Source organism: Lissotriton vulgaris, chromosome 3_1 (assembly GCF_964263255.1).
Source record: "Lissotriton vulgaris chromosome 3_1, aLisVul1.2, whole genome shotgun sequence".
NCBI lineage: Eukaryota > Metazoa > Chordata > Amphibia > Caudata > Salamandridae > Lissotriton > Lissotriton vulgaris.
The window spans coordinates 336,598,189-336,617,210 of NC_141689.1; the positions used below are offsets into that span (position 1 = coordinate 336,598,189).

Below are 19,022 nucleotides of genomic sequence, written 5' to 3' on the forward strand. Positions count from 1 at the left end.
GGCGCGGAAGGTTTCACAGATGAATCTGTAGTCGGAGCACCATAGGGGGCTTATATGACTCCACTGACTTCACAACCAGTCAGTCAGCACATAGTCATACACTACGCCATCCCACGGCACGCAGAGGTACTGCTAAAAATTTCCAGATCCATTCTAACGCCTGGGGAGTGTAGGAGAGTGGGGTCTGCAATCCTATGGTCACCCCCGATTTTTGCTTTTTGCTTCACTGGTTTACGACTTTCCCTGGCTGTGGGCCTGCTAATCAGACCCACAGCCTAGCTGTTCTCTCTCTAAATTGACACACATGTACCTTAGGTGCATTTACCAATTGGTACTGGGCCACCTTATCAGTCCCTGTGCAGTATACCTTAGGTATCCAGGGCATAGGTGTACCCAGGGCCTACCAGGGGCTGCAGCATGTATTATGCCACCCCTGGCTGGCCACCCAAATCTGACACAACTGGCTGCACGACAGCTGGGGCAAGGTGGTGTAAACACCCTTTGTTTTAGATATAGTATTCCTATATCTAACCCTAAAGTGGACACATAGATTCCTATCAGTCACTACTATGGCAGGCCTTAGCAATCCTGAAGGCAGAGTGCTTGGAATTATGTGAGATGGTGCTCTGGCATGAGCTGAGCCCGTTTGCAGCTTGCCGAACCAAGTCCTAATAGCTGTTCCATGATAACGCTATACCATATACTCTTAAGTGCATTATGAACCTCGCGGTCAAATGCTAACTTTGGCATAGCATTATCAAAACATGTCGAGTAAGGTGTCATACGAATTGGAATACTAACCCCTCGCCAATTCTGGCGACGGGGTTAGCATTCCACCCTTCTAGAAGGACACGACATGTATGTAACTGTGAACCCTGGTTAAAGTTAACTCGAGCCTCAGCATCACAAAATGGATGCTGCCACCACAGACACAAGTCTGACCTCCTGCTGCTGGGAGTCCTTCCAGCGAGGAGAGCTCAGACAAAGGGTTTCCTGTCAGGGGAGGTGCTAGCACCATCCCAGACAGGGTTTTGTGTATCCCAGGTAGGCAGGGCTGAGAGGAAGGTGACTGCAAGTGGCACCCCGGTGCTCACTGTGCATATGCCGGCTCAAACCAGTTCCAGGGGCACCCCAGCCCCTGAGCTGGGGAAAGTCCGGACAAGGGAGAGGGGTGTAACCACCCCCCTCCTGGTCCCACCCATGCGCAGGACCTAGTTGCGTGCCAGCCCCTTTTCTTAGAATAAAGGTAGGAGCGGGCCCCCTTCCCAAATTAGATAATTCTGAATCTTGAACTACTTTCCACGAAAGGAACTCTTGACAATTTCTGAAGACTCTCCCTTGTGGCTAAGGAGTAGCCACCCAGCACCCGCAGGTACCACCTAAGCATCGCGGTTTGCTGCACGTCCATCCTCCGGATCAAGACTAACCAGCTCGACGAGACCCGGATTCCCTGGCATCTCTGACCTCTACCTGCATCATCAGCCGAACTGAAATTCGTGGGTGTGACGAGACCTGAGGGACCGGCCATCTTCAAAACCTGCACGACGCTTAACCAGCACGACCGCCGAGGGATCCTCGAGTGAGTGCACTGGGGTTTGAGAAGCCCCAGCCCAGAGCAGCTCCATCACCGAAGTCCAGCCCCCAACATCCACGAGATCTGCGTGGGGCCCTTCTGCTCTTTGCTGCTTACTGCGTTGTCCGGTCACTTGCCCGTTGGCTAGTGGCCCTCCTGACTACGTACCACGACGATTTCACCGCTGGTCTGAAACCTCTGGATCTTGTTACTTACCTGCTAGTATTTCGCATTCCACTTTTAGAGTATATGGTTTTTCGTGCCCCTCGGGCAATTGTGTAAATTGTGCAACTTGAAGTATTTTCGTAAGAGTTTTGTATTGTGCTTAGCTCCCTGACTCATAAAGAGTTCGGGGTAGACTTGTTATAAATAAATATCCTTTATTTTCATAACAACTTGTGTGGTGTCCTTTCACTTGGTGTTCAAGGGGTATATGTGATGGTAAAACAGCTGGCTTAACACGCCCTCTAGAGTTTAGCCTGAAGACTGCTTTTGTCCACGCTACTAGGATAGCTGGTCTATAAGGTTGACTTACAACCAATCATCAATAAGGTTCGTTTGGTATGATACACAGTGATCACTAGAATAGTGAGCACTATATATCAGGCCAACTTCTCACAGGGAGAATTCAAAATCTGCAGCTAGACTATGTCTGTACCAGATAATGTGTTACCAAAGGTAAGTAACTTGTTCGATAGACTTCGAATTTTCACAGTGCATTCACTTTGTGTATTTTGTTAATCATTCAGAGAACTTTTATTCAATAAGTTTGCTTTGTAATTGCAGATGAAAGCAGTTGCTGGTATAAAGATGTCTTACCTGGTACAACAGGCAATCAACTCCAATCTTAATGAAATCATAAGAGGTTTCAGACAAGACGAGTCTACAAGTGCATTGTGCGCACACCTTTATTCCATGATTAGAGGAAACAGACAGCACAGACGAGCATTTCTCATTTCTTTACTGAACCTCTTTGATGATACTGCGGTAAGGTCACTGTACCTTTCTCTATACTTCACAGAAAGCTATTTACATCTTTGCTGGAGTTACACGTGCAAATGTTTGCGTAGAAATAAATAAAATTGTACTTAACTTAATAATACAGATTCATGTTAATTAACATCACTTATGTCAAACTTGCAATCAATGTAACGTTGAGTATATACATCTGAAAGAGACACGTTAGTGATATATTACTTACCTTAGAATATCCCCAGACGTCAGACTGGATCCTTAAAGTTTTACCAGCGGCCTACATATGGTCAGAGATGCCAATTGGGTTTAGGTTTCAACACAGTTTTAGGGAAGGAACACACGCCCTGGGCACCGGATTGGCAGGAGCCCAGGGCACACTCAGTCAAAGTACATCAGCAATTTAGCAAAAAGTGGGGGTATTCTCTTCAAGAAAGATGCGTTTTCTCACACTCACGAATCGCGATTGGGTCAATGGCAGATCCCTCTCCCTTTCCCAACCGGAGCACACTGTGGTGACTGATGCGTCCCTCCTGGGATGGGGAGGCCAATTGGGAGAGACGGAGATCAAAAGCCTCTGGTCTCCGGCGGAGTCTCGGCTCCTTTTGGAGCTTTCGGCGATCCGGCTTGCACTGAACGCATTCCTTCCCTCTGTCTGGGTAAGTGTAGTGCAGGTGTTCACGGACAACACCACCGCGATGTGGTATTGCAACAAACTGGACGGTTGGGGTCCTGGACCCTATGTCGGGAGGCTCTGCGCCTCTGGACATGGCTGGAACATCAAGGTATTTCCTTGGTTGTTCAACACCTGGCAGGTTCTCTGAACGCCAGGGCGGACGAACTCAGCCGCTGGAGCATGATGGATCACGAACGGCGTCTGAACTCTGACGTAGCGTAAGGTCTCGTTCTGCAGTGGGGAGAGCCTTGGTTAGATCTATTCTCCACCGAAGAGAACGCGCATTGTCATCAATTCTGCGCGTTGGAATTTCCAAGGCGGCATTTGCTCAGGGACGCTTTTCGTCCGCCTATACCACTTCTGCCCAGAGTGCTGAAGAAAAATCGGCGCAACCGGGCCCGAGTCAGTCTGGTGGCTCCGGACTGGGCTCGAAGGTACTGGTATCCGAGCTACTCAACATGGCGATCGATCCCCCGATCCGATTGCCTCTTCGGGAGGATCTTCTGTCGCGGCAGCAGGGGTCGGTCCACCACACGAACCTGCCCAGCCCCCACCTCCATTCATGGAGATTGAGCGGCGACAGTTGACAGCCTTTGATCTTCCTCCCGAAGTCTGTGATGTCATTCTGGTAGCCAGGCGTCCCTCCACGAAAATGGTATATGCCTGCAGGTGGAACAAGTTTGTGGCATGGTGCACAGCTAAGTCTGTGGATCCCCTTTCTGCCCCTCTTTCCAAAGTACTTTTGTTCCTTCTTTCCCTGACCCAGCAGGGCTCTGCTCTGGGCACCATCAAGGGTTATCTTTCTGCCATCTCTTCCCTTCTACGGCTTCCAGGTCATTCTTCCCTTTTTAAGTCCCCGGTTTGTTAACTGTTTTCTAAAAGGCATTACGCACACCTTTCCTCCTGTGCCGTTCATCATGCCTCAATGGGACTTAAACCTCGTCTTGACATTTCTCATGTGCGTTCCATTCGAGCCCCTTCATAACTGTCCCTTACGTCTTCTTACTCTCAAGACAGATTTCCTGGTAGCTATCACCTCTGCCATAATAGTGAGTGAGCTCCAGGCTCTTTCTTCCAAACCTCCATTCCTTTCTGTTCATCCGGACAAGGTGGTTTTGAGGACCTGTCCTTCTTTCTTGCCAAAGGTTGTCACGCCCTTCCATATCGGGCAGACCGTCACTTTGCCCACCTTCTTTATGCCGCCGCATCCTTTAAAAGAGGAAGAGACGCTCCACCGTCTGGACCCAAAACGTGCGTTCTCGTTGTATCTGAAGCGCACACAACAGTTCCGGGTGGATGACCAGCTCTTTGTTGGCTACGTGGGCGCCAAAAAAGGTCGGGCCGTGCACAAACCGACCATCTCTCGGTGGGTCGTTCTCTGCATCAAGGCCTGTTACTTGTTGGCTAAGAAGGAGCCTCCTGTGGGGCTGCGTGCCCATTCCAGCAGGTCAACTGCAGCAACTACTGCCTTGGGACCCGGCGTACCCGTGAAAGACATTTGTCTGGCAGCTACGTGGGCCTCGCTGCACATGTTTTTCCCAACATCACTGCCTTGACAGTCAAGTCTAGAGAGACTGCTTCTTTGGCCGTTCTGTTGTCCGTGACTTTCTTGTGTAATCTTATTTGCAGACCCACCACCGGGGTTGCTATTGCTGGGTTATCTATTCTAAGGTAAGGAATTTATCACTAACGTGCCTGTTTCAGATGCACAAGTTACTACTACTTGTGTAACGATATATCTGTAAGAGACATTAGTTAGAGATAGACTCCTTACCGCCCCACCCATCCTACCCGTTCTGCGAACTGATTACTAGGGTTGAGGACATCCCTTTTTAGGGCCCTAGTTTCAATGTACTAGTGGTCAGTTTCTTGCATGGCTCTGCGTTCCTGGCGCGTAAAGTTGTGTACAGATCTAACGTCAGCACGCATGGGTGGTGTCTAAGGAGTCTTCGTGACGTCATCTCGGCGCATACCCCGCCAGCAACTGGCGCGTAGCCGCACAATGGCACCTACTGACGCGCAGGGGTACTGCTAGCAAAACTTTCCGGATCCAGTCTGACGCCTGGGGATATTCTAAGGTAAGGAATCTATTGCTAACTATTGTCTCACAGATAGATCGTTACACAAGTAGTAACTTGTGCATATATATAAGAACTTCACTTGTATACATCATACAAATTAAACTAAATTCTGCCAGGCAGATATCAAAGGAGCCTAAGGTGCGTGATTCCCTGACCCCACAAAAAAATGCTATCTGATAACTTCGTACTGCAGATTTTTGACTATAGAAAATTCCCTAGGCATCATACTGGGTCCAAAAACATTGACCAGTACCCCTGTGTGCCATTAGGTGGCGTCAGACGAGTCCGTTTAAGCATTTTACTCAATGGATGTGACATGCACAGTGCCTATATAGACGCTATCCCAGTGCGCTAACATCTTTTCTTTTTTTTCTTTTTGATCCGGAAGAGCTACCACAGTCACTTTTTAATCACTTTTTCAGTATTAGTGTCTGTATATTTTTAGCTTTATGCTACCAATGTGTTAGGGATTTCCCATAAAAAGCCACTGGGTTTTAAATCCTCTGGGGCTTGTCACAAGCAAATGTTTGGAAGAGACCCTCATCTGGTTTGTCTGTGATACCTGGAGCCCGACCATGATTCCAGGAACTGTCCGACTGCCATACCATGAATACGAAGGCGATTCAGGAGAGAGAGACGAAGGTCCTGGCGGCCTGACATCAAGACTCCACACCGCTCCTGATCCCTTGGAATGTACCGAGCCTGCTTTCACAGTGGTTCTCATTGATGATTGTCAGCCTAATTCGTCATCTGATAAATCCCACAAGCTTGAAAAGTCAAACCGCTCTACGGCCTCGCAGCGTCTGTCAGTCATTGGATGAGGCAATGTAACAATGCCACAAGTCGAGGCCCTGCTCCTGCACTCCACTTGTGGACTCTGAGCATGGGTTGCTCTGCACCTCCCTGAATCTTCTGGAGGCGAAGCGACCTCTGCCCAACTCAAAGAGCGTTCATGAGGCTATCCCCTTCATATTTGGTTATGCAGTCCCATTATATTATAGATGATCCATCTGAATCTGTTTCGAAAGATCATGCAAAAGAAGGCCTTGCTATGTTATATACTGAATTTTATTAGGAATTTGAGATGCCCTCCTACAACTCACATGGTATCTGATAGAGATGTCTAGCCACAGATTCCTTAACTTAGAATATTCCCAGGCGTCAGACTGGATCCGGAACATTTTCCGCAGCAGCACCTCAAGTGCCGGGGGGACGGCGCCGTCCACGGACATGACGTCAGCGGAGACATATATGCCCCTCCCGGTGCACTGATGTCAGTTTTCTTCTTCTTTTCCGCATCTGAGGGCGGATCCTGGAAAACCAGCAGTTCCTTGGCCAGGTTTTTGGGCCTTCTCGACACCCTCAGTGTCGTGGGAACAGTGTGCAAGGCCTTCCAGTTTTAAGGCTTGTGAAGCCTGCGCTCATCAGATGTCTGGCACTTACTCACACCATCTGTATGTGGTGCCTCGCGGTGCACCATGACTCCAAGGCGTGACGCCTGTTGGAGGATGAAACCAAAGTACTTGAGGGAGCGTTGCATGAAATTGCTGGCCGCACGGATGTTTGGTCCAGCTCCCTCCCGTCGCTCCTATCGGGTTCGTTCCCGAGGTCGCTCCCACGACCACCGTTAGACAACAGGTATGCGTAAGCACAGGCGTCACTAACGATAATCTTCTTCCAATGTCCCTGCCGCTCATTCCTCACACTATGCCGGGTAAGGGCGCACGGCAACCTCATCCTCTGTATCCACGCTTTCCAGGTGTTGGGGCAACGCCTGCCCAAATGGAGGCTTATTCTAAGGCACTCCAAGCTTGTTTTGAGTCGCCCCTCTCACTGGTGCGCCTTCGGGTCCCACAGAGGTACCAGGCACTCATGACGGGTCTTCATATGCGGACGTTTCCCAGTCCCCGGCTGTGTGCGTCAACTCTGATTCAGGAGCCAACGGGACACCACCAAGCCAGGGTCTAGAGCACAGCCCTCCCCGTCAGTCAGCTCATAGCCCTGTGCGGCTTCCTATGCTGACGTTGGAGGCAACGCCGGGTACTACACCAGGCTCACGCCGGGTCCCGCCCCTTGTGCTCACCCCAGGAAGTTGGCAGTCGGATCGATGGCGGTCGGCGTCCTGGTCGAGTCCTCTATGGAGGTTGTCAACGTCCAGGCGACTCCCATGCAGTGTCGATTCCTATTCCTTTGATGGTTGCTCCTCTCAACTCCTCGGGCGCGATAAGTCTCCACCGCGGCGTCCGTTGACGCCTGTAATACCATTTACAACTCCTCATTTGCAACCTGATGCTTCCCTAGACTCCCCAGATCAAGGAGCCAGAGTGCAAGTACCCTATGTTGCCTGGCCTTCGGGTCAGTCTCGGGCTCCTCCACTCCTCATGTCTAGTGGCAGGCTTAGCCTTCAGCCGTCTTCTACCGCGACTGAATCTAGTGACTGAATCTAGTGCTGCCTTCGTGAGCGCTATTCAGGAGCCGGCTGCTGTACTCTGCTTTCAGCCTCCAATGGTGCCTCTACTTTCCGATCCTTTATTGAATCTGCTCCATTTGGAGCCTATCGAAGTAGAACCTTTGCTGCTCTTTGTGTACTCCTCTACTTGACGTTCTGCATAACAAATGGTCAAGACCCTTTTCGGGTGACCCTATGGATCGGTTATTGCTCGTAGGCACCACCCTGCTCCGGGTGATCCTCTTTGCCTGAACAGCTTAAGGCCTATTTGTTCAGGCAGGTTTTAATTTACAAGCTTCCCCCACATTCCCATTATTACCTCCCACCAGGGAGTCTCGTGGCTGGATGATTGTGGTCGCCCGCATTTCGCCTCTGCCAGCACAGGCGTCCGGGCTTTAAATACGGCCTGTGTATTTGCACACGCATCCTCAGCTCTTCGCGACTCATTTGCTAATCTTCTCACTTCTATTCCGGAATTGCCACGTACCGAATTGCTTTGCCTTCTGCTCCATGGCAGAAGCATGGCTCAATTCTCTCTTAGGTCTTCCCTTGATGCAGCTGACTATGGATCTAATAGAGACTACTAGCCGCAGATTCCTTAACGTAGAATTATCCCCAGGCGTGAGACTGGATCTGGATTTTTTTTGCCACAGCATTCCTGCTCGCCAGGGGGACGGCATCATGCGACTCCGCCCAGGCGTTGTCCGCGTACGTGATGTCAGCGAGGTCACATAAGTCCCACCCGGCGCGCCTATTTCAGTTTTTTCCTTTTCCACGTGCAACGCGGATCCGGTTCATGCTCCAGGCCTGTTTAGGCCCTTCCCTTTCGCTATTGCGTGTGTTTGTGGGAACAGTGTGCGGATGCCTTCGGGCTTTAAGACGTGCTCGTCATGTGGATGCCTGATGTCGGCGATGGACCCTCCCCTCATTTGCATGTGGTGCTTGGGGAAACATCATGACTCCACTGATTGCAAGGTGTGCCAGCAGTTGAAGCCGAAGTCGCGGTTGAAGCGCCGGATGAAACTTCTCTCGGCTCGCATGTCCAGACCGACGTAGTCTCCTCGATCAGCTTCTGCGGAAGGTTTTCGAAGCTGCCGTCGTCGTCCTCATCCCCCTCCTAAGCCGCAGGAGCATCGCTCACCTGTCGAGAAGTGTCGCAGTTTGTCCCTGAGGGCTGGTTTCCGGCCTGTTGGTGGCGTGGCCTCTCCGCGGGCGATGCGGCCCTGCGTATCGTCCCCCTATCCACCGTTTCCTGTTGAGGGGGCGTCGAGAGCCCAGATGGACACATATGTGGCGGCTTTGCAGGCCTCGCTGGCTTCTCCTCCTTCCCCTCATGGGAAGTCGGCAGATCCCTTCCGTTGTGCGGGACCCTCCGCGGTGGCTCCGGCCCTGGCGCCGACTGGCTCGGTTCCAGGCATGGAGGATGTGGTGCCATTGGGGTGCGGCGCCCTGTGGTGTCGTGGGAGGTTGCCGGGGCTCGGGTCACAACCCCGAGCCCCTCTCGGCCCTGAAGACAGGTGGCGATCTTGTCTGAGGCCGAGGTAACGCCACTACGGTGCCGGCGGCTGCTTGCCCTGGTGGTGCCACGGGTCGGCGGACCCCCCTTGTCCCTTCATGGGTCGAGGCTGGCGGGGGACCCCTCGTCCGTCCCCGGGCCCCTCTTGTCCCTCCCTGGACTTCTTGTGTTCCCTCCACGCAGGCGACTGTTTCGTCGGAGGTCGAGTCGGCGCTCCTTTGCCGCCTCGGCTCCGGCCCAGCCCCGGTCACCTGTGCCGTGTGGTGTGGATATGGCCCTGTCCGGCGTCTCCTTTGGAGCTAGACGACGATGACGTCCTGCCTCAGGTTGTGGACTCTATGGCACCGGACAGGCGCTGGGTCGTGGACTCGTCTTCAGACGCCCCCTCTAGCCCCGGAGGTTGGGCGCCTGCTGGTGTCTTCCTTGCCAGAGATGGGCCGCCGCGTCGTGGCTTTTTCCCCGACATCATCAAAGGACGGCTCCTCACCGTCACCGCGGTTTTCGCAGGAGGAGCCACAGGTCCCACAGTATTCGGTCCCTCTTTCTCCTTTCCAGACCTAGCCCTTCCCCACTCCGATTGGTTTAGGGGATGGCCGACTTAGCTTGCAGCCATCACCTATGGAGGAGCTGCTTTCCCTTCCACGGGACCCTACGGAGGCGGGTGCGGCCTCCGCTCGCGCCGTTTCCACGGCTTTGGCTATTTTGCGCATGGGTGATCTGGCTGCCCATTTCCCCACGGATCATCTTCTGGAAGTTCTCTACCAGGGCTCTTGTGGGAGGGAGCTGCTTCTTCCCTTTGAAAGTTCGTTCCATTCTTCTCTGATGAGAGCTTAGGGGCGCCCCGCCACAGGGGATCCGGTGCCCCAACACCTTCTGCACCGGCACCTTCCCGCACCGAGGGACCCGGTGTGTATTTCTCTCCACCCCTCTTCCATCATCCCCCTTTTGCGGACTGCCTTTACCTCCCTGCCGCCTCTGTTGTCTCCATCACGGGAGGCCCCCTGGCGGGACTCTTGGGGGCGCAATATGTTTGCTTGGACCAGTGCAGGCCCTTAACACTTTGTGTGTTGGCTGGGGCCACCTCTTGCTTGTGGGACTCAGTGGAGTCCCTTGGATCTGCCGCTTCTTAGGAGGGTCATGGGGTTGATTTGTGGCACCATGCATTGGATGGCCAGGAGCTGGCAGCGTTTATTCTTTGCTCCGCTCTGGACATCTCGGAGGTGCTTGGTCGTGCCATGGCTTCTTCGGTTGCCCTTCGCCGCCATGCTTGGCTTCTGGACAGTGTGTTCCCGGAAAATGTTCAGGAACGGCTGGTAGATCTTCCCTTAGATGGCACTCTTTTGTTCAATGTCCCGGCAGACTCGGCCATCCAGAGGTTCTTGGTGGGGCTTCGGCTTCCTCCTCCTCCTCCTTCTCCCCCTCAGTGCCCCTCAGTGACCTGTGAGTTGATTTGGTTTTTGAGTGGTATTCTTTTGTTGGGGCGGGTCGCCCCAGTGGTGTGATCTGTGTGCTTCATGTGCATTTGAGTCCTCTTTGTTGGGACTGTGGTTCTGTTGGCTGCTGGCCGGCCCTTCTTGACTGTGTCTTTTTGCCTTGGGCTGGCCCTGAGATTAGGCATTCTGTTTTTTTTTCTCTCTCTTTGGCTGCTTGACAAGCCTTCTGCGGGGTTTTTCCCGCAGATCTTTCTGTTGTCCTCTCCTGCAGAAGTTTCTTCCTAAGAGAGTTCCCATGTCTTGGTACTTGACATACCCTTTGTGGGGTAGTGGTAGCTGTTATATAGCTTGCTCTGTACTTGGGAGTTGTGGTCGCCTACAGGCCTCTGCTCTCCATGACGTGTAAGTACGTTGCAGGTGCAATTCCCTTATTGTTGCTCTGGAATGCCTTTGGTGCCGCCCCGGGGTGTTCTTCTCCGGGGTCACTGTGCTGTTAGCCTGGTCTGACCTGCTGTCTGCGGCCTGGCGCCATGGCTCTGGTTCCCCTTCTTTTTGGGTCGTGTGTGCGGGCCCCTCCCGGAGGTGTGTTCGGGCCCTTCTTCGCCTTCCTGTTCTCTGTCCTGGGGACTGAGATGGATTTTGTGTTCCTTCCTCTTTGACGCTGCCTGCCTGGGCTTCCTTGGTGTCCCCGGGCTACTCTTTCTGCTTCCGCCTGCTTTATTGCTGTCGGCGCTGTTCTGTCTGATCTATTGACTTCTGGCTGTGGTAGGCTCAGCTGTCCTCTTCGCGGGTTGTGTTCCCGGTGGGAGGGCTTGCCTTCTTTCTACCTCGTCTCCTTGGAGCCTCTAGGTTGATCTTCCTCTTTCTTGCCTTGGCCTTGGATGGAGGTTCTGATGCCTTGTATGGCGTGGGGTGCTTCATCCTCCTCTTGCCTTTGCCTTGTTTCCTCTGCTGAGTGTGAACGGGCTTCCTCTTCTTTTTCCCGCATCTCCCTTGGGGTTGGTGGTTTTATGACTGTAGGGGTTCCCCTTGCCTGGGGGGACAGGGCTCCTCGCCCTGTCCATTGGACTCGTCCCCGGTGGGACACTGTAATGTCCAGGCCGGTTGGGTCCTCTCTCAGACCCCCTTCCTCGTGAGTATGGTTAGGGTATCTATTCTACGTTAAGGAATCTGTGGCTAGTAGTCTCTATCAGATGTACGAGTTACTTACCTTCGGTAACGATGTATCTGGTAGAGACCATTCTAGCCACAGATTCCTTCACGACCCACCCTTCCTCCCCGTTCTACGAGGACCTTTGGCTTGGTCTTCTGCACTCGCCTCCCGGTTAGTGGCTATGTCTTCTGTGAGTATATTCTTTCACTCTTTTTGATGGGATGATGCGTCCTGTTTCTTGTTCCTTTCTTCCTCCTTTGGCTCATTGGAGGAAGGGTTTATGGGTACTTCTGTGCCCTTCTGTTCTGGTTGCTCCACGATTGGGGCTTACCTTCAATCTCTTCCCTCCCTCTCCCCTTTTTTGTTACGGGTTCTGACCCCTCTACTATCCTCTAGGTTGATATCATCTAGCTGTGCCTTTGCCCTTTATTCCTTTGAGGGATTGTTAAACTCTGTGATGGGGTTGTCTTGGAGGTTTGTCATTCTTGTTTGTCTTGGACTGGTTCCCCTTCATTGTTCTTGGTTGGGGTTGTAGTCCTGATACATGTTGTCATGACATTTTTACATGTGTTCCTTGTCTCCGGGGGGGGGGGGGCTGTCTACATACTGGCAGGGTGCCTGCTTAGGGCTGGGCTCTGTTCTTTCTTCTATTCCCTGCGTTTGGGTACTGCTGTGTTGACACTGCTCCTTAAGGTGGTGTTTGTCACCATTCCTTTTTCCAATTTTTCTGCTCTTTGCACACTGTTCCCATACTCCCACAGTTTTGTCTAATGGCTCCACGTTGTGGCGCGGAAAACTTCTCTGAAGAAAACTGACTTAGGCGTGCCGGGGTGGCAATTATGTGGCCTCGGCTGATGTCACATACGCGGACAACGCCTGGGCAGAGTCGCGTGATGCCGTTCCCCCGGCGCACAGGGATGCTTTGGCAAAAAAATTACGGATCCAGTCTCTCACCTGGGGATAATTCTACGTAAGGAATCTGCAGCTAGAATCGTCTCTACCAGATATATCATTACCGAAGGTAAGTAACTCGTACGAAGGGTCTTTGCTCGCGTTTTGGCTTTACGCCGCCATGCTTGGCTGTTCAACTGTCGCTTCCCAGATCATATTCGGTATGCCCTCAGAGATCTGTTGTTTAATGAGGTGGATCTTTTTGACCGCCACGTGGATTCGGTGGTCTCCCATCTCTTGTCCAGCCTGCAGTAAATCTTGGTGCCATATTCTGTGCCTCCTTTTACAACTCCCACTCTCATGCACTGTTTTGTTATGGTGCTGGTTGCTGTTCATGGCGGGTTAGCCATTTCTATTTTCGTTCAGTATAGCCGTTCGGCCGCTTCTCTTGTTTTTTCAATCCACTGATTGTGTGCTTAGCCCAAGAGGATAACCCTACCGGGTTTAGCCTTACCGTATGTGGGGTATTTTATGGCATTATGTTCTGCCTTTGTCTAGGTACGTTTCTGTGGAGTCTCCTCGCGGACATCCTGCTAGGAGCCACTTGTTTATTCCTACAGTGATCCTTGTATGGTATTGCTTATTGCATGTCTGGATTTGTCAGTCTGTGTGCAACGGACACTGGCATAGGTTCCATGCCGTAAAGTGTCTATCTCGCACACCTGGCGGGATACCTTGTGGGCGCAGTTTTTCACAACTGAGTCCCTATTGCAGCTGTGCAGCTTACTTATTGTTCTTATTGGTGCAACTCCGTGTACGGCCCCTTAAGGGTTTGTCCTCTAAGACAGCGGATCAGCAGACGTTCTCTACTATGCGTGGTCATGACCTCATTCTGACCACTTATCACTACCACTACAGCGGTTTCCATATTCCCTGCTGTTTCCGTACGGGGATTCCCACGCTTTACTTGAGTTCATGCTGTGCACTCTCAAAGGGGCGTGTTTTCCTTGGAATACTCACAACTTGGGGTCCGGGACCTTTGTTTGTCTTCCCCTTTTCCACTGTCGTAACAGGTTCTTTTACCCACTTTGTTTTGCAGGGACCGTTTCCATCGGACAAGGGGCATGGGTTACTTACTGTCCTGGACATTGTTCTACCCTGTTTCCACATGTCTGCAAGTAATTTCAACGTTTTTTCCTCCTGCTCTGTGTTGTTACCAGGCGGATCCGTGCAGGCTCTTTCCTTCATGCGGTGTTCGTGGTTCTTGACCCGCTCTGCTTGTACCACCAGCTTTTATGTGGGGTCCGGCTTTTTGTTGCCCTTTTTGCTGTTGTGTGCCTTTGAGCTGCTGACGCTACCCTACAGGAGGTCTTTTCTTACTTCGTGTGGCTCCAGTGCCCACACGGTAGGCTTAGATACCTTCCGGTATGCTTAAGTAACTTCCTGTCTTCCCTCTTGTTAGTTGACATTCAACTGCACGTCTTCGACCCTTCACATGTTGTCACAAACCGCCTAAGTCCTGGCATATCTTGTGCTTTAGTACTACCGGCATCTTGTGGCCGTGGATTGGCATCCTGCTAATGCTGTCACTTGTGCCTTGCTGGTACTGGTTTCAACAGTGTTCCTTTTCACTGTTGTACATATTGGGCCAGTGTGCGATGTCTCGGTCATATCAGTTGCTGTCTCTCGAGGCTTTGCTGCAGTCGACACGCTGCATCCGGCGGATCTCTCAAACCCTCGGTCCAGCTCCACTTCTTGCGAAGTCATAACCTTACCTTTTACCCCAGCATATCTAGCATATAGTTTCTTCTCCCTGCTGGCATTGCTGGGTAAAGGTCAGCCTCTTGCCACTGCTGCCCCTCGTGCCTTTACAGGTATAGGTTTACAGGGCTTTTTCCACTGTTTTGCTTGGTCAACAGGAAATGGCTTTTGCTTTCTTTCGCCACCTCTGATCCTGTGGATCATTCAAACCCTGGGTTGGTTCATCCCCTTTTTTGAAGTTATGAACTCTCACTTCGCCATGGGTATTCTGCTTTCCTTCTCTCAACCCGGTATACACAAAGGGGTTTTTGTGCTGTCATTGACAGCTTTTGGTGCCTTTGCCTCCCATTGCTTTTCTCTCTCTTTAGAGCTTCATGATCTGGTGGTTAACTGCGCTAACATTACTGTCCTCATTGTGGTTCGTCCCAAAGGTTGACGGTACTACTATGTCACCTTATGGACGACTTAGTTCTTTCGGGAACTTGGTGGGGTTCAGTTGCAGACCCGCCTCCTTCATGGGTATGGCTTTGTTATCTATTCCAAGTTATGGAATCTGCGGCTAGACGTCTCTATCAGATGAACGTGTTACTTACCTTCTGTACCGATGCATCTGGTAGAGACATAGTCTAGCCGCAGATTCCTTAACGCCTGTCCACCGTCCCCTTTCTGCGAGGACCTTTTCAGGTTGGGGCTTTCTATCCTCTCCTCCCTTAGGGTGGCTTGCCATTTTACAAGGTGATATTCTCTTGCTTAAACACAGACTGCTTCGTTCTGTTCCTCTGCTCCATCCTGCCCATTATCTACATTAGGTGGTTTGATAATAGCTAATATCTTCCTGCCAGCCTTTGGCCTGGATCAGGGGCCCCTCCGCAGCCCTCTGAGAAGACGAGAAGAGTGTCTGTTCTCTTGCCGTTGGCAGCTGCCTCCCCCTCTTTTTATTCCCCCTCTTCCCTCTTTCTTCTCACTCTTCCTCATTTAGTGAAAACTGAAACTTCAAGAAACAGGTATTACCTTCTCTTTCCTCCTTTTGTTTATTTGCTCCCCTGTGAAATAGATCTGAAAAAGAAAAACAGTTTTGCTGGAAACTGTGTCTTTTACTGATATTTAAAAATTTCTATGTGCAGCCTCGGGTGGAGAGAAATAAAACATTCCGAATATGAAAAATAAGCATCTAACTAAGGAAAGAAAGACAGAGTGGTTGCAAGGTGGCCACATTGATTTTTTCACACATAAAGACATTAGCACCACTTTACAGTGTTTGCTAGAGAAGCGCTACTTTTGTTTTCGCCTCTCTTTGACCGACATTGTTTTTCCTGGGTGGGAAAGTGCACCTCTCCTGGAGCTTATGAAGTACCTGCTTGATGTGTGAATTGGAAATACATTTGTACAGCGGCTGTGTTTTCACAAATGTGGTCTTTTTAAACCACACTGCCTATGTTTTGTAAGGATATAAAAAATGGACACTAATAGGTGTCCTTTCCGGGTCCTTTAGCATTGCCTTTAGTTTTTAGGCAAAAGCACTCACTAATTTCTGAATGAGTGTAAAAGGAAAAAGGTAACCATGTTGTTCCTGCTTACATTTCACATGCTTGACTTAATCTTGCATTCCCTATGAGTGTTTGCTTTTTCTAGGATGTTATTTTGTTTAGGCAGCATATTGCTCTCGTCTATTGCGTAATTTTAATTGAGTCACATCCAGGTGTTTATAGGGGGTCAGTGCAGTGCAAGTTTCTCTCAGTGTTCAGTGGGGGAGAGGATATGGCGCTATGGTCGGAGCTACTGAATTTGGAACTGAGAAACCAGGTTGTCTTTATGACCAGTTTCCTAGACCACTCTCCTGAGGGAGCACATTCCGATGCTAGACCTTAAATGGCCCGCAAGACCTTAGAATCCCTGGTGTCTTAGCACCAGCAGGTGAACCCTAGTGGTGGCAAGTTCTGGTTAACCTTCTAGGCCTGTCCACCACGATCCAAGAAGTTCACTGTGCGAAGTTGGCCTGATATATGATGCTCACTAATTCTAGTGATCACATTGTATCAGTCCAAACAACCCTTATGGTGATTAGTTGTAAGTCAACCTTATAGACCAGCTATCCTAATGGTAGCATGGACAAAGCAGTCTTAGGCTAAACTCTTTTGGCATGTGAAGCCAGCTGTTTTACCACATATAACCCCTTGAATACCAAACGAAAGGACACCACACAGGTAGTTATGAAAATAAACAAGCTATTTATTAACTAACAAACACCTCTGAACTCTTTATGAGATCAGAGGGCTAAGCACATGACAAGACTCTTAAGAAAAATACGATAAGTTGCACAAATCACAATGGTGCCCTAGTGGCACGACAAACCATATACTTAGTAAATGGTATAAGGAAATCAATAGAAGGAAAGGAGCTGTCCAGAGGCTGTAGGATCGCTGGGACTACACTACCCTAACCTTGCTCGGGGCTGGGGCTTCTCAATCCCCAAAGCACTTCGTCGAGGATGCCTATGAAGTCGTGCTGGAAGTGAAATGCAGTTTCTCCAAGATGGCCAGTCCCACGTTTCTCGTCGCACCCACGGATCTCAGCTGTGCTGCAGATGTAGGTAGAGGTCGGAGAGGTCTGGAAGTCCGGGTCTTGTCGGGCTCTGAAGTCTGGATCCACCAGGGAAGACGACAAAGTGAACCGCTGGAACGCTTGATGGTGCCTTCAGATGCAGGGTGGTCACTCCTTGGCCACGAGGGAGATTTCTTCAGTCTTCTGTGGAGCAGAACGTCGAAGTCCAGAGTTTCTTCTTGGAGAGTTTCAAATCGGGATTAATCTAATGTGGAATGGGACCAGCTCCTACCTTTATTCTCCTAAAGGGGGCTGTACTATGACTAGGTCCCTCCTATGGGTGGGACCAGGAAGGGGGGTGGTTACACCCCCTATCCTTTGTCCGGTTTCGCGCCAGAACTGGGGCTGGAGTGCCCCAGCAACTGGTTTGAACCGGTGTATGCACAGGGCACCTTGTGTGCCCCAGGCATGTCTCATTCCTTTCAGGCCTGTTTTACCTAATACACAAAATCCTGTCTGGGGTGGTGCTAGCACCTCCCAAGGCAGGAAACCCTTTGTCCAGGCCTCCCTCGGTGGCAGGACTCCCAGCAGCAGGAGGTCAGACTTGTGATTGTGGTGGCAGCATCCATTTTGTGATGCTGAGGCTCGAGTTAACTTTAATATACATCTATACTTTATATACATGTCGTGTCCCTCTAAAAGGGTGGAATGCTACCCCCGTCGCCAGAACTGGCGAGGGGGTAGTATTCCAATTCGTTTGACACCTTACTCGAAATGTTTTGATAATGCTATGCCAAAGTTAGCAATAACCACGAGGATTATAATGCACTTAAGAGTATTGGTATAGCGTTATCATGGAAACAGCTAAAGGACCTGGTTCCGAAAGCTGCAGACAGGCTCAGCTCATGCTGGAGCACCATCTCACATAATTCCAAGCACTCTGCCTCAGGATTGTTAAGGCCTGCCATAGGAGTGACTTATAGGAGTATATGTGTCCATTTTAGGGTTAGATATAGGTATACTACATCCAAAGCAAAGGGTAATTACACCACCTTGCCCCAGCTGATTTATCAGCCAGTTGTGTCAGTTTTGGATGGCCAGCCAGGGGTGGCATAATAAATGCTGCAGCCCCTGGTAGGCCCTGAGTGCACCTATGCCCTGGGTACCTAAGGTACACTGCACAGGGACTGATAAGGTGACCCAGTATCCAATTAGATATGTACCTAAGGTACATGGAGTCCATTTTAACAGAGCGAGCAGGAAGCCTGGGGTCCTGAATAGCAGGATCCCAGGCCAACTATGTCGAAAACCAGCAAAACACTAGGCAAAACGTTGGGGGCAACCATAGTCAGATATCCACCTTCCTACATTCACCTCCAGTCTTGGGGGCTGGCCTATGAAGCAACACACCGTAGAGCAACAGTGACTCTGTCAGCGAGGTCACAGGACCCTTGAGCAGGGTGGCTCTAGGGCAGTGCAACCGCAACGGTCACTGACTTCGGGTGGGGGTTGTCGTGTTTATAAGTATAATATGGTTTTTAAAGCACTTGCTGCCTCCTTCCTGGCCTCCAACAACTTTCAGCAACATTAAAAATGTAATGATAACTCCAGTGATTAATGTTCTTTGTAGACAGGGATAGTATTTGTCTAGTGGAAGTTTTTGCTCATAAAAAGGAAGCGCAGAGGGTTAATGTGCCTGCTCCTAAGAACATGTACTGTGCAGAACACAAAGTGCACATAATGTAAATAGGTCAGCAGGTTACTGCTTTGTCTGAGAGACCCTATTGTTACTTGCAGTTAATTAGTTAAAATCCTAACATAGAACTGTGAGCTATTAACTGTTGTGTAAGAGCTGCATGCAAACTGCAAGGTATAAATTAGAGCATTATGGTTTTTCCCCCAGTCTTTGATTATCCTAATGTTGAAAAGATTTCATTTGGGTAGAAATCAATTCTGATTATTAAAGACAACGCCCA

The 19,022-nt window shown here is 50.5% G+C and overlaps 1 protein-coding gene across 2 annotated transcripts in view; it reads left to right on the top strand.

The window, feature by feature from the left end:
• The window catches only part of NIPBL (NIPBL cohesin loading factor), a 1,086,041-nt gene that overhangs the window by 975,229 nt on the left and 91,790 nt on the right, over positions 1-19,022 (top strand). For both annotated transcript variants that reach the window (XM_086960544.1, XM_086960543.1), the window contains exon 33: positions 2,360-2,560. In XM_086960544.1, coding sequence (XP_086816670.1) covers positions 2,360-2,560 — 201 coding nt within the window. The remainder of the gene's footprint in view (positions 1-2,359; positions 2,561-19,022) is intronic.